Here is a 15,441-nt window from a genome sequence, read left to right as displayed (position 1 = left end):
GGATGTCATGGGTGCGTGTGCAGAGATGTGCAAAATTCTGAGGTCACACCATTTGGGAACAATAACAACAACAATAATAATTGAAAGGGACCTTGGAGGTCTTCTAGTCCAACCCCCTGCTCAGGCAGGAAACCCTATACCATTTCAGACAAATAGTTCAGGTTGTCAAGTTCCAGTTTGTGTGGAGGGAACATTTCAAAGTTCTCTTAACTTGAAATGGGAGCTGTTGAACAATTACAGACTGAATTTTATGGCATCTGGTGCGCGTCTAGAGATGTGCTTTGTAGGCTGGCATTACTAATCACTTTTAAAATCTAGTAGAACAGGGACACCAAATGAATAAAGTTGAAGGCCGTGTCGTGGATTTCAAACCATCCATCCAAATTTGAAGGCCGTCATTCAGTGGTTAACAAATCCAGGGGGTTCAACATGGCTGATCAAAAAAACCCCTTTTTCCTTGTGATCGGTCCGATTCCTTGCACCTCCCCTGCACCTGTCTTGCATCACCTGTTCTCCACCCCCTGGGAAAATGCCATTTCTTTCTCCCTTGCAAGCTGCTCCTTCGTTTCCTCCTCCTGTTCTTGCAAATTGCTTGGTTGAGGACTGCCAGATGGGTGTCTTGGCACCCTCCGTGTCTCCTGGTGCAGCCCAGAGGAGGGGATTTTCAGGGGGCTCGGCTACTATGAAGGACCTGAGAACAGAAGAACACCAGGTGGTGGTAAGTCCTTCAGAGCTGGTGGATCACGGTCCCTGTCCTTCCCCGTTACCTCATCCTTGTGAGTTAGTCGTGCTTTTAAACGAGGAGGGGGGCTGACACAGAAGATGCCCCCCACAGGGGCTCGGCTTCCATTCCAATCTGGGCACAAATGTGTGCAGGATGAGTCCAGTTCAAACAACAAAGCTACCTGATGGTCCATCTTGACGGTCTACTTCCACCTCTATCTCTGTTCATGTGATGAAATGCAAGGCAATTCAACCCATCTACCACCCTTAGAAAGGTGGCATGCTATTTTTTTTTTTTGAAAATGGACACCTTGAACACCTGTGCCTGTGGAGGTTGTGCAGGAATTGCGAGTGTGAGCCTTGCAGGGATTCCAAAGTTCTGGAAATCCCAATTCTTGGTCTCGCTTGCAGGTGGCTCTCCGTATTCGCCCCATCAATGCAGCTGAGTTGGAGGAAGGCGCGACGGTCATTGGCCACAGAACGGGGGAGCAGGTGAGAGGGTGAGGGAGGAAGAACGGGGGTGAGGCTCTGGGTTCCATGGAAATGAAGAAAGCTGCAGAAACTGGTGAAATTGGATCCCGAATAATATATTTGTTTTATTTAAATTATATGTTACCCATCTCACTCTGAAAAGCAATTCCGAGCTTACTTAGGCACCAGAGTTGCAAATACATTTATCTCAAGCAATGTTTTTTTTCTTCTTCAAACTCCATTACTTTTAAGATGTGTGGACTTCAACTCCCAGAATTTCGCAGCCAGCATCACGGCTGGGGAATTCTGGGAGCGGAAGTCCACCCATCTTAAAGATTGGAAAACACTTCTGTAAACTCTCCATCAAGGACAGCATAACTGCAAATGATTGAGTTTGGATGATCTCCTGGAACCCTTTCCAGTGCTATGGTTTTAGGGAATTTGGTGCTGGCGTCATGGCTATCAACAACTGAATCTACTTCTCTGAAATAGATCATGGTCCTGATGGATCCATCAGAAGATCCAGAAGATATCCTGCGTGCCAATCGATCGAGGGAGAAAACATTCATTTTTGACGTGGTTTTTGGTCCTCAAGCAACACAGGTGAGGAGGTCCTTCTTGGCTGAATAACTTGGAAACTGCTAATCTAACCAGTTTCTCTTTTTTTCCCCTCTTCCAAATCCTATTTCATGCTAGTTTTAAATGTACTGCTTAGTAACTTTAGGAAGACCTCCTATCAGCCAAGCAACATTGATGTTGTCCTACTCTGTCTTGAAGGCAACTGATGGCTGGGTGAAGCTCCTGCAGATGTTTCCTACATAAGCATCCAAGAGAGAATTTACATTTTGTTCGACAGATGTAAATCTCAAGACATTTTATCTGAATAGGAGGTGAAGTTAAAAATATAGGAGATGTTTACTTGTTTCTCAACCTTGGCAACGTTCAGATGAGTAGACTTTAATTCCCAGAATTATGCTAGCTGGGGGATTCTGGGATTTGAAGCCCACCTCTTTTGCACATGACTGCACATATGTGTTGGTTCTTCTCCTCCAGAACACATTCAGAATTGATCTAAGCCTAAATCCTCATCTGCATTTATCAGTACAGATCTACCTCTTGATCGGAAATGAGTGAGATTATGAAATATTATATTATATTATATTATATTATATTATATTATATTATATTATATTATATTATATTATATTATATTATATTATTATATTATATTATATTATATTATATTATATTATTATATTATATTATATTATATTATATTATATTATATTATATTATATTATATTATATTATATTATATTATTATATTTATTATATTATATATTATATTATATTATATTATTATATTATATTATAATATTATATTTTATATTATATTATATTATATTATATTATATTATATTATATTATATTATATTATATTATATTATATTATATTATATTATATTATATTATATTATATTATATTATATTATATTATATTATGTATATTAAATATTATATTGGATGTCCTTGCCTCTAATGTTAAAGAAGATGCTTGAAATGCTCTCATCTGCCTTTTACTCTTCCTGATGTAAATTTGCTCTCAACTTCTTCTCGTATTCATCCTGTACCTTTGCTCTTAAGTCTCTGGGGATGAAATTATAGCCTTTTAAACCCACGGTGAAGTTTAACAGTTGGAACACTCTGGAGAAATGAAGTCATGTTTACTGGGGAGGCTAGGTACCGCTCTTGAAAAATTTCCAGTATGAATACATATATTCCAGTAGCTCTGGAAGCTTACTCTGCTGGGGCCAATTCGGCATGTGCGTGCCTCATTTTGAGTTTCCATGGAAGAAAGAGAATTATTTTTTTTTAAAAAAAAGCCCCACGGTGACCATTTGGTTATTCAAACAAAGCAGGAGCTTGTTACAATTAAAAAGGAAAGGAAAGAACACCGTCCCTCCTTCAAGTAGGATGACGCAAAAACAGTATCAGCTTTCTTTAATAGGATGGTTTGGAGTTACAATTTTGAGAATTGCTAGGCATATTGTCTGCTCAGATAGATGTGTAAAAATAGTATACTTGAGAGAAGGGAGGGAAGGAGAAGGAGGAGAAGATTTTTCCACTTGCCCTTCACAAACGATTCAAAAGCTACCTTCTCTGCTCTGCTGATGTTGGAGTTTCATTAAGAGACCTAAGCAGTGCCAAATCTTTTCACACTCCTGAAGGGTGTGAAGAAGGACTCCAGAGGTGCTAAGGAAATGTGCTAAAAAGTAGATGTGGCTTGTTGATCCGGAGAGGCAAAAACCTCCTCGAACCATGAAAGTGTCAAAATATTTGGTAATGGAAAAGTCCTAACAAGAGGCAAGGAAGCTGTGCTGTCCCTTGGTGGACTGGACAACTAACACAAAGATGTGTTCATACAATGACATGCTCTGGGATCCTGAGCCAGAACGGCTGAGGATGATGGGTTTGTCCCCCCCCCAATGTAACTGGTTTACGACCATCACAAGTTACGACCGTAATTGCCAAGTTCAATTACGGGTCATTGCTTAAGGACGATACCAAAAAGAAGCCTAAATACTATGAGTTGTAACTCAAACCATGTCACAATATAGTAATCTGGTGGTTGAAACCTGTAGCTGGCCTTGAGAAGCTTAAAGGCAGGAATACAAGTGGTGTTGAAAGGACCCCTGTTTGTCTCCTATTATTCTTGTTAGGAGGAGGTGTATTTGTCCACTACTAAAAGCCTCATAGAAGGGGTCATCTCGGGATACAATGCTACCATTTTTGCCTATGGACCCACAGGTAAATAGCTCTGTCTTTTTGCCCATGTTGGGATTATTCTCTCTTTTATGAATTCCACCCAAAACGTACCAGTTGGAACTGGAACTGAGGATATCCATTTATCTTCCTTCCTTCCTCCCTCCCTCCCTCCCATCTCTTCCCTTCCTTCCTTCCTCCCTCCCTCCCTTCTTTCTCATCCCTTCCCTCCCTCCCTCTCTCCCTCCTTCTCTCTCTTCATTCCTTCCTTCCTCCATCCCTCCATCCCTTCTCTCTCTTCCCTTCCTTCCTTCCTTCCTTCCTTCCTCCCTTCCTTTCCTCCCTCCTTCTCTCAGGGGCTGGGAAAACCTACACTATGCTGGGGACGGATTCAGAACCTGGAATATACATCTGTACCCTCCACGATCTCTTTCAAGCCATTGAGGCCACAGGAGACGAGCGGAATTACTTGGTCTACATGTCGTACCTGGAGGTGAGATCACCACGTTTAGAGGTTAGCAAGCGAGAAGAGACCTAGCTTGGAACATCCGATGGGGTAGTAGGAGTGAAATCAAACCAACCCCAAATCTTCCCGATCCCTTCTCCACAAAAAGGAAACATCTACCCCTCTAGGGAGAAGCCCCATCCTTGGGTCCTCCACCCACTTTACGTGAGAATGACCCAGTTGAATTTTTAGGGAGAAAAGGGGATCCAGAAGCAACTGATGGGAAAGATCCAGACTCTGGAGGAATGAATACCAAGCCTTAGTAAGCAGTTTTGAACCAGATGGGCAAAGAGGCAGCTTAGTATCCTCGCTTCTCCCCTTTTGCTTTCAGGTTTATAATGAAATTATCCGTGATCTCCTGAATCCGTCCACAGGCTATCTTGAGCTGAGAGAAGATTCCAAAGGGTGCATACAGATTGCAGGCATAACAGAAGTCTCAACGACAAATGCCCAGGAAGTAAGTATCACCAAGAAGGCAGTACACAGGAATTAAGCCTGTTGCAAGAAGTCTCTCTCTCTAGTTGATCCAGACAGTCCAAGGAAGATTGTTGTCAAACGGAGTTCTAAGTCAAGACTTGCCATGAACATTCAAGGGTCTCCATTTTCTAAGTTCTGATGAATCGGAGTTAAGGACAAGATTATCTGGGTCTCCTAAGGATTCCAGCAGGTTCTTTGGCTTTCAAATATCCTCCTGTCTTTGTAGACATACAGACCTGTTTGTCTTTTAAAGATTATGGAGTTGCTGACCAAAGGGAACAAGGAACGTACTCAGGAGCCCACGGCTGCTAATAAGACCTCCTCACGGTCACATGCTGTCCTGCAAGTGTCCGTGAAGCAGACCACTCGAGTGAAAGGCATCGGTGAGGAAGTGCGTGTCGGAAAGCTCTTCATGGTTGACCTGGCTGGATCAGAAAGGGCTGCTCAGGTGAGGTCAACCATCCTTCCATTCTCTGCCCAGGGATGTTGCCTAGCACTGATGATGTTATCTAGTTTGGTCATCAAGGACCCCTCCACTCCACACACCCGACTCCCTTCTAATCCTGATAACGTCATTTAGTTGGGTCAGGAAACATCTGCAAGGAAGCCCCCAAACTCAGAGACCACCAAGGACCCCACAGGTCAACCCTGAGCTACAAATATTCTATGCTATCAATATTCCACCTCTCAGTGGTCCTGGCTTAATACGGCCTTCTCTAAACTTCCTTCTTCTTGCTCTGATCACAAGCTTTGTAACTGAGGGCTCTGGCACATGTTTGGATACTGAAGAGTCAACCATTCGGTGAATAAGGATCTACTAAGAGGAGTATGTATGGCTTCCTAGTTCTAGTTAAAATTCACCTTTCAAGAGGGATTTGGAGAACCCCTGCATTAAAACGATCCTATCTGATTTCCAGAGAACTTTTCATCACCAAATGTCCTACACCATCTACCGCTAGATCATTCTTGCGTGTGTGGTTTTTTTTCCTGGTGCAAAAGTTAACCTCTTCTTTCCTTCTCCCCAGACCCAAAACCAGGGCAAAAGGATGAAGGAGGGGGCCCATATCAACCGGTCCCTCCTTGCTCTGGGGAACTGCATCAATGCGCTGAGCGAAAAGGGGGGAGGCAGAACTCAATACATCAATTTCCGAGACAGCAAACTGACCCGTTTGTTGAAGGTAACAAGCCACCTGTGAAGGATACCTGTACCCACCTCTAGATGCTTTGGGTTGCTTGGAGGTAGGAAAAAGATGATAAGGTGAAAGATATTTTTGCGCGCAAAAAATGTTAGAATTGGTTTTCCCACTTCTGTGCCGCCATGGAATTTTCCGTGAAGCTATACTCTTGGTAAAAGATGTCCCAGGGAGTCAGTCTCCTTTGCTGTCTCAACCAGTGGGATGCTTGTCATTCAGTTCTGTTGGCTCTGAGATACTCACAAGAATCTCATCTCTTTAGGATTCCCTAAGAGGCAACAGCAGGACGGTTATGATCGTCCACATCAGTCCCGCCAGCACCTGCTTTGAAGAATCTCGGACGACGTTGATGTACGCTTATCGAGCCAAGAACATCAAAACGAGGGTAAAAGAGAGAAAGAATGGTCTCTTAGATCAGGGGTCACCAACCCCCGGTCCATGGACCGGTACTGGGCCACAGCATGCCAGCAACCAGTCCACACAAACAAGCAAAGCCCCATCTGTGGAATGCAGACAGCACACAAAACCACACACTCTTTGGTCCATGGAAAAAACCTTTCTCCATGGAACCGGTCCCTGGTGCCCCAAAGGTTGGGGATCTCTGGCTTAGATAAGATGGGCAGGTCAGAAATTTAATAAATCGATAAAAATAAAACGAATAAACAGGCACAAGTGCTGGTGGCTGACATCCCAAAACTGGCAATCTAAGGATAACAAGGAGAACCAAGAACGACGCCGCCAATGCTTGCTTACCTTTAAATCAAAATTGATTCGGATTTCCGACATTACAGAATTCCCTTTTGAACTAACTGTCAAGCCTTCAAGGTAGGCCAGATCTGAGAAAAGACAAATGCAAAGATTACTAGAACTCTTACTTCACTGTTAGAAGGTATAACTGGCTTTTGAAAACCTGCCAGACTATCCTTCTGCTCCATCGCATACAAAACAGAATCAAAGTGGATTTATATTGAACTTCTTTCTTACCTGCTCTTCTTTCCTGGGGCTAAGTTGATGTTGACTTAACAGTTCGTGCTTTCTTTCTTTGAGGTTACCGGTACCTCCATACCCATTTACAGGTAGCGAGCAGAATTCTCCTTTAGACTTGTAGTTATTTGAATGGAAGGGAAAGAATTTTTATTTTGTAATAATTTTGGAAAGACGGGGGCTCTACAAGCATCATCCTTCCATAGAGAAGTTTCCTCATTTCTGAGGGCCCCCACTTTCAGGAAAATCCAGTTGGCAGTCGCTACTAGGTGTGGTACATGTGTTTCAATGGACCATGGATCCAAAGAGAGACCAGACACAGAAGTTTGAGCTAAAGAGCCTCAGAGCATCATCAATATCATGATTCTTCCCAATCTGGTTTCTTTTTGTTCTTCTCCTTAATATTAATTAGTATTATTGGGATGCTTGATCAACAGGTAAAGCGTAATCTTCTCAACGTCTCTTACCATATTGCTCAGTATACCAGCATCATTTCTGATCTCCGGCGTGAGATTGAATGCTTGAAGGCTAAGGTTGAAAACCAGGAGAAGGAGAAATATCTCTTGAGTACTGGGGCCCAAGACGGACAAGGTCAAGGTGAGATATTGGCCTCTTCTCTGCATTAAATCACTTTGCGGTTTTCTTAAAACAGTTCCTATATTTCTGAGATGCCAGTACAAGGGATGCCACCAGATTGCTAAGAAAGACATGGAAAAGAGCGAGAAGGAAGATTAAAGGAACCCATCTTTGCAAAATTACAACTTCTTTGCAAAAAAAAAATTGGAGGGTGGAAGCAGGACCCCTCAATTAGCCCTAGATGGCTCCTTGGAAATAACCCTGACTCTGTTGAACCAGGGTTTATACTTAGTGTGTATAATATTTCATTCTAGAGAAGTGTTTACCAACCTTGGTAGCTTTAAGATGGGTGGACTTCAAGTCCCAGAATTCTGGGTGGCTGGGGAATTCTGGGAGTTGAAGTCCACCCATCTTAAAGCTGTCAAGGTTGATCTAGAAAGTAGAAACTAGCTTCAAAAGTAATTTTTTAAAAGTTGAGGTGTAGAAAGATCTCCTTTCATGTCATCCTCAGGGGAGACTTCTCTGGACTTCGAGGAGGATGGCCATCAACAGTTGCAGAAGTTACAAAAACAGCTGGTGGGGGCCTTCAAGGAACAGATGGACATGCGGCGCAGCTTAATGGAGCTGGAGAATACCAACATGGAACTCCACGTAGATACCTCCAGGCACCTTCTCATGATTGCAGAGTAAGCCAAAGGACCTTTTTTTTTGCAACCTATCTATAATTTGTTGAGGGACAGCAGAATTAGAATGAGAGGGGAAATCCCAGCAAAGCAGATTCCAGATAAAGACAAGGGGGTCCAGGTCACCGGATATGCTTAAGCAGAGGAATTTAGACAAGCAGTAGGGAGTTTGAGATCAAAGCAACGATTCTTTCGATCCATCACAGTCGAACGGAGAACTTGTAGGAGAAATCAACAACGGTTGCCAAGTTTCCTTTCAGAAAAGTGGTCATTCAGAACTGGAGAACAGTCACATATTGTAATTAAGACCATTGAAGTCAACTCAAGTGTATCCAACTAAAGAAGAACTGAGGTAGACCTCCAGGTTCTGAGCCTGGAACAGATCTAGTCACAATGTCCTTCCTTCCTTCCTTCCTTCCTTCCTTCCTTCCTTCCTTCCTTCCTTCCTTCCTTCCTTCCTTCCTTCCAGCTGGGAACGTGAGAGGGTTCGCCAAGGTGGCCCAAGTGCCAAAATACATCATCCAAGTGAAAAGGAAGATGAAGTGGCTGATCAGGAAGATTGCCTGGAACCTGTGGAGATCACAATTGCCAGGGAAGAGATAAGCACACTGGTGGCAGAGCAGCGGAAAACGGCTGCCTTAAAGGTAATGGCAGGTAATGGCTCAGAATTCTGTAGCTAAGCTCGGTGTGCGTGCGTGTGAACAGAGACCCCTCCTTCTTATTTTCATTACTTTCCAAATACGGGGAGCAGTTTTCATCAAATGAAAAAAAAATGCACTACTTATTTACTGACATATCTAATGATGATGTTATTGTTTAAGGAATCAAATGTTTATTTCCCCAAAGAACTGACTTTCAAAATGGGTTAGTTGAGGTTTGCTGGGGATATAGTTGAATGTTGATGTCTCATCTTGGGTGTTGTTATGTTGTAGACATAAATTCCAGGCCACATCAAAGGAACGGAGTCAAAAGAATAACAGCTCCTCTCTCCCTTTAGCATTTGAAACCTTCTCAAGATTTAGACCACCCTTCAGAAATGGAGGAGAACTTTGTTCCCATCATCCAGTGGTGGAAACAGCAGAGACTTCCATGTTCTCCTTTCCTAATTTAGGCTGACCTGGAGCAGAGGTTGGCAAATGCCAAGAAGAAAGTCTCCCAGATGGAGAGGATGCTCCCCAAACAAACCACCAGCAAGGACCAACGGGAAGTTCTGAGCCTCTTGTGCAAGACCCACGAGCTGGAAGTGGGGAAGACGGAGCTTCAAGCCAATGCTTTGTACAAGGACAATCTCCTCTGCCAGAAGGACTTCATCATCCAGCACCATCAGCAATACCGGCATCTCTGTGAAGAGCTTATTCAACAGCAATGGTCCCTAATCAAAGGTAGGACTGGAGGACCTCAATTGATATCTCAAGAGCTTTCCCTGATCATGCTTCCAACCACACTGCACTGGAGACAGCAGTCATGGCTGCTCTCCAAAGGGGATTTTACGGCTACATCACCCTTATCTTTGTAGTCACAGTACATGCTTTGGTTTCTCAAGGAATTTGGCCATCTCTTTGGAACCTTCAACTCTGGAAGCGTTCTGTCTTTTCTGTAGACCACAATATTCCAGTCCTGGGACCGCTGGAAAAACTGTACCACCTATATTGTCACGAGTTAGAGGAAGGGACTCTGGATCGCCTGATGGTGCTTCACTCGCTGATGTCCAGCACGTGGCAGGTAAGACAGAATTTCTCCCCTATTTCTTTGAAATGGGGATTCCTTAGGAGAGCGGAGTGGGGGAAGTTAGTATCGTTATTTACTTATTAAATTTATACGAAACGAGAGCGTGAGTGATATGGAAACAACACTAGGTAATGTCAACTTCGCACGAGACACATCCATCAGCTGATAAACTAAGCTTTCATTTTTTTTAATTTTATTTTTTGGTTTTCTGGGATAGTTCCATTCTGGACAGATTCAGAGACAAGATCGCCACCGAGAGGAGAATCCAGAAGGATCCATCGATCACAAGAAAGCTTTCCTTCCAGGGCCCAAATTTGAACTTCCCCCCATTATTGTGGATTCAGACAGGTACTTTGACAACTTTTAGTCAAAAGAGGAAAGCTCCTTTTCCAGAGCAAACGTCAATTGCAGAAATACTCCGATGGCACCTATCAACTTGGAGATGGACACAATTCCTAAAGAGAACATTGTGCAACTTCTTTCTAAGTGAACCCATAGAGGATGGTACTTTTCATCCTCTATTCTTGGAGGGCTTCAAAAGGTCTTGTGGCCCCAATTAAATAAACTCAATTTTCCATTTGTTTTTTTTTGTGTTGGGTTTACTCAACCGTGTCTATAATCCAATGACCAGGTCCCCTTCCCCAAAGGAATCTCCCAACTCATCTGCCAATGTTTCATGTTTTGTGTTTTACCTTGCATTTTCTTAGTGACAGTTACCGGTCTTCCTCTAAAAACACCCCGGCAAAAAGGAAGGCGACTCGTGACTGGAACCACACTCCTACTGTATTTCTGTTAACGCCGGTCCACCAGGTGAGTCCATCAAAAGCCCTTCTTTGCTTGTTCTGCTTTGCATTTGTTTTATCATGTCCTGGAAGTTCAAAGAAGACATATATATGAGAATTATAATCTCTTATTCTCATCGGGATCTATCTGTCAGAGTTAGGATTTTGGGGAGCTGGTAGATGCCATCGTTTATGGCAGAGGTCTCCAAACTTGGCATCTCCAAGCCTTGCGGACTTCAACTCCCAGAATTCTGGGAGTTGAAGTCCACAAGGCTTAAAGTGGTCACGTTTGGAGAACCCTGGTTTACGGCAAGGCCATGTCTTTCAGAAAGAGCTATGTGGTAGAGAACAGGCAAAAGTCAAGACTCAGAGCAAGAAGGAAAGATCAAAAGACTATCAGCTGGTGAAGTGGAGGACAAATAGATCCTTCAACTATTTCAATACAAAAAGGAGAAACTCAGAATGCATTTTAGGGGACTTTGTAGCTTAAGGAACCGGGCATCCAATGCCATTTTGTCTCCCTTCCCAAACTTCTGTTATTTAAGGGGGGCACTTCACTTTTTATTATGAGAGAGTCAGCCTTGCAAGCAATGAAGTCTGCGCCAAGCAAGGCTGGTGAAGTTCTGACCCCACAGCTGGAGAAGACAGCAGGAGTTGAGGCAGAGACTTCACCCTGGAGAAGATTGCTTGAATCACAAAAAGCAATTTCAAGAAGCTAACGGTTTGCAGGAATCTAGTGGCACATTTGGGGAAATCCTAGATGGTTTAATATCAAGGAAAGTCATAAATGACATCCGTGGTCCATCATCAACCAGGTTTGCAGAGTAACTATCCTTTGAATGGGACCTGTGTACATGTTGTTTTTGTAACCACTTTGATTTCTAGAAGAAGACTTCAGGAATCCCTTCACGAAAGGTTGCCTCCAAGCTACGTTCTCCATCTTCCCAAGATTCCGGTCGGAAGAATTCCAGGGCAGATGCCCTCAGTGTCCCCTTGACTCTGAAAACATTGAAGGAGATGGTTGACAGCACCAAACAGATTGCTTTGATTGCCGCCTGCCGTCGCTCCCAAGCCCAGGAGAAAGATCTTGGCAGGAAGGTCTCCTCCGCACACTATTTTGGAGAGGAGAAGAGGGAATCGCAGCAGCCCATTTTCAGCCCAGAACATCTCTCCAAAGGCATGGCCACCATCAGTGGCCTTGGAGGAATGCTCCAGAGGAAAGTTTGGACACACCACCCCGTTGAGAATGAAGGAGACAAAGAGCCATTTTGGGAAAGGAAAACAGAGAAGAAGGGACCTCTTGAACCTACTTCCTCCGGGGTAAGATGGCTTTACAAAGAATGAGCATAGCATGGACCTATCAGATGAAGGTACATCAGGTGAAGAACCATGGTTACATTACAATCAGTAGGGATGACTCCCAGTGAGAGTGCTATCAGAAATCCTTCTCTTAATAATACAGTCTGGATCAATATCTTTTTTTTTAATCTCCTTACAGATTTTGCAGATGAAACACTGGTCCTCCTCCAGTCAGGACAGCAATGGCCCAGGAAGCCAGAGGCCACCAGCCAAATCCCCAAATGGTTCTACAGGAAATCTTTCCCACATCTTTCCAGCTCCCACAAAACTCAAGTTTCCCGTTGGACATCAAACAGGTAGAACGTGACCTAATGGGAGACTTTGGGCTTGATTGCAGAGATCTAGAACAAGGGTGAAGAACCCATGGCTCAACCTTTGTAGGACACAACGTTATCTTTGACCAATCACCATGCTGGCTGGAACTAATAGGACTTGGCGACCAACAAAACTTAGGAGATGTAGGGAGATGTAGATTTCTTAACTCCTGAATTGTCTTGCAACCACGATTGTAGTACTGCTAGACCTTAGGAGGTTCGCAGGGATGAGATTGAAGGGATGATCTTTGAGTACTGTGCGGTGATAATGGCTATGCTGGCTGGGAATTCTGGGAGTTATAGGTCTCACTAATCTGGAGAGGATCTGGAAAAAGATTGAGCTAAAGGAACTAGAGAAAGGGTCACATAGATGAGACAACTACCGTGTCTCCATTCAAATCCTTCTTCCCTCTTTTTCTTCTCCATGGAAGAAGAAAACCCACCACAGGCCCTGATAGTAAACCACATGGGACCTAGCACCATCCAGCAGAGTAACTCCAACCAGCCCCAAGGCCACGTTCTCCAGAAACAACTCAAAGGTTAGTCTGGGAAGCTGACGGCCAATGAATGGGGCCCTCTACTCTATTGTCCTTGTTCAAATTAAGCTTGAAAGCCACAACAGGCTGGGAGTGCGATGTTCGGTTTGGGGATAGCATATTGTGCAAAATCCATTCCCCAGAGCTTCAAGCTGAAAAAAAGAGCAACTGCTGAGGTCACAAATTCCCAACTTGTGAGGCTGAAGACTTGTGTTAATTATGCTGGAACATTCTGTTTCCCACAGCAGCATTCTGGAATGACATATAAGGAAAAGGAATGGGGAAGGAGGAGGGGGGGAGGAAACACTTCAAAGTCTTCAAAGAGGCAGTCTTTTTTATGATGGGAGAAGGAAGACAATCGGGGTCTCTTGATGGAATTTCTGGCAGGGGATAGCAGTCCTTTGCGATGCCGGTCTTCCCTCTTGCTGCTGATGGACCCACAAAAGAAGTTCTACCCCCCCCCCCATGAAATATATCACACCGGCCACTTGTTTGTTGTTGTCACCCAGGGCCCGTTGAGACCGTTGGTGGATATCGGAAGCAGCAGCCCGTTACTCACTCGAAGAAGCCAGGAAAGCCGAAATAATCGCAACGGGCAGGGAGACCATAGTTATCAGTCAAGCCCAGAAGGACTGGCTTTCCCCAAGATACTGAGAGACAGTAGGAGAGAAGTTGGTGGATTGTGTGAATGGAGGTAGCAGGGACTCTGGGTTTTTTCGCTGTGGCCCCTGAACCAAAGGGCCACCCACCCAGTTCCGAGAACGAGAATCCCGCTCTACTGGTTTCACCTAAGGCCATTTTAATTTCTCACAACGGCCAAGCAGATGCTTCGGAGATGCTCACAAGCAGGAGATGGAGAGATGTTCCTCTCTCCCATCACCATGACACCACACCCTTCTTCCCAACACAGAGGTAGCACGGGGTCTTCCACATTAACACCCCTGAGTAAGCAACTCACGGCAGTTCATTCAGTGACCGTTCGGCTACAGCGGCACCGAAAGAAAGGGACTTACCGCCCTTTTTCAGACTTGCAACTATTGCAGCGTCCCCCTGGACCAACACTCAGATGCTTGGCAAGTGACTCACAGTTACGACGGAGTGGCGATGTCCCGGGAGTCACGTCATCCCCTTTTGCGACTGGCAAAGTCAAATGGGGAAGCTGGATTCAGTAACGGCAGTGATTCACTTAGCAACTTTGGCAGGAAAGGCTGTGAAAAAAGGGGCAAAACTCCCTTAACAAGCGTCTCACTTAGCAACATAAATTTGGGGCTCAGTTGTGGTCGTATATCGAGGGCTGCCTGTATTTATCCAAGCCCCCATGCCTTTTCCAGCATGCATTTGTCTGGGTTCAGGAGACGGTATAAGGGGACGGGGGGGGGGGGGCTCCTGAGCAAAGACGGCCCAGAGAACAACAACTGGCTGCTGTGGGTGGCAGCTAGAGACCCGGGTTCAAATTCCCAACGCTCAGTGAGCACCTTAAGGCCCTTGTGCCCCCCTTTTTTCCGCCCTGCCTGCCACACAGGGCAACAGTGAGACGGATGTCACTGAAAAGGAAACCACATCTGCACCGATAGATTCCTCAAAGGGAAGTGGAGATAAACTTCTGATTAACAGAAAGTGTATGACTCAACCGATCTTTCTTTTGTTCTCTTAACGGGTTTGCAAATCGAGGGCCTGATCTTGCTCTTCTCTTGGGGAGGGGAGGGGGGGAGCTAAAGAGTCATGGCAAGTTGGTACAAGCACCTAGAAACTGGGAGATGGTGAGTTCTAGTCCCACCTTAGGCACAAAAGCCAGCTGGGTGACTTTGGGCCAATCACTAGGAGAAGGTGAGTTCTAGTTCTGCATTAGCCATGAAAACCGGCTGGGTAACTTTGGGCCAATCACCAGGAGACGGTGAGTTCTAGTCCTGCTTTAGGCATGAAAGCCAGCTGGGAGACTTTGGGCCAATCACCAGGAGACGGTGAGTTCTAGTTCTGCATTAGCCATGAAAACCAGCTGGGTGACTTTGGGCCAATCACCAGTAAGCGGTGAGTTCTAGTCCTGTTTTAGCCATGAAAGCCAGCTTGGAGACTTTGGGCCAGTCACCAGGAGACGGTGAGTTCTAGTCCCGCCTTAGGCACAAAAGCCAGCTAGGTGACTTTGGGCCAATCACCAGGAGACGGTGAGTTCTAGTCCTGCTTTAGGCACGAAAGCCAGCTGGGTGACTTTGGGCCAGTCACCAGGAGACGGTGAGTTCTAGTCCCAAACTCTAGTCCAGCTGTCTATTCATAAGCAGAGAGTATCTTCATGAAGACACCAGGCTAAAAACGAGGAGATTGGAGAGCTCTAGTCCCACCTTAAGCAGGT

At 44.7% G+C, this 15,441-nt stretch overlaps 1 protein-coding gene across 1 annotated transcript; it reads left to right on the top strand.

The window, feature by feature from the left end:
- The first annotated feature begins 682 nt into the window (after positions 1-682).
- Positions 683-13,680, top strand: LOC107290626 (kinesin-like protein KIF19). Its single transcript, XM_029284785.1, has 18 exons — positions 683-718; positions 1,090-1,215; positions 1,687-1,797; positions 3,915-4,002; positions 4,314-4,450; positions 4,794-4,919; positions 5,193-5,387; positions 5,965-6,117; positions 6,395-6,517; positions 7,554-7,683; positions 8,177-8,378; positions 8,881-9,019; positions 9,487-9,757; positions 9,976-10,097; positions 10,321-10,451; positions 10,811-10,913; positions 12,384-12,540; positions 13,604-13,680. Exons 1-18 carry the CDS (start codon positions 683-685, stop codon positions 13,678-13,680), a joined length of 2,427 nt encoding a protein of 808 aa, XP_029140618.1.
- The last annotated feature ends 1,761 nt before the right edge of the window (positions 13,681-15,441 follow it).

Source organism: Protobothrops mucrosquamatus, unplaced genomic scaffold, assembly GCF_001527695.2.
Source record: "Protobothrops mucrosquamatus isolate PMUCROS unplaced genomic scaffold, P.Mucros_1.0 scaffold942, whole genome shotgun sequence".
Taxonomy (NCBI): domain Eukaryota; kingdom Metazoa; phylum Chordata; class Lepidosauria; order Squamata; family Viperidae; genus Protobothrops; species Protobothrops mucrosquamatus.
The sequence above is the reverse complement of the archived record's forward strand: the minus strand, read 5'-3'. Positions and strand labels throughout refer to the sequence as shown.

Excerpts from the sequence above, each read along its gene's own strand:
- LOC107290626 (XM_029284785.1), top strand. The coding sequence starts at position 683 with ATGAAGGACCTGAGAACAGAAGAACACCAGGTGGTG. Across the intron at positions 8,379-8,880 it reads CACCTTCTCATGATTGCAGA|TGCCAAAATACATCATCCAA; the intron begins GTAAGCCAAAGG and ends AGGTGGCCCAAG. Across the intron at positions 9,020-9,486 it reads GGAAAACGGCTGCCTTAAAG|GCTGACCTGGAGCAGAGGTT; the intron begins GTAATGGCAGGT and ends TTCCTAATTTAG.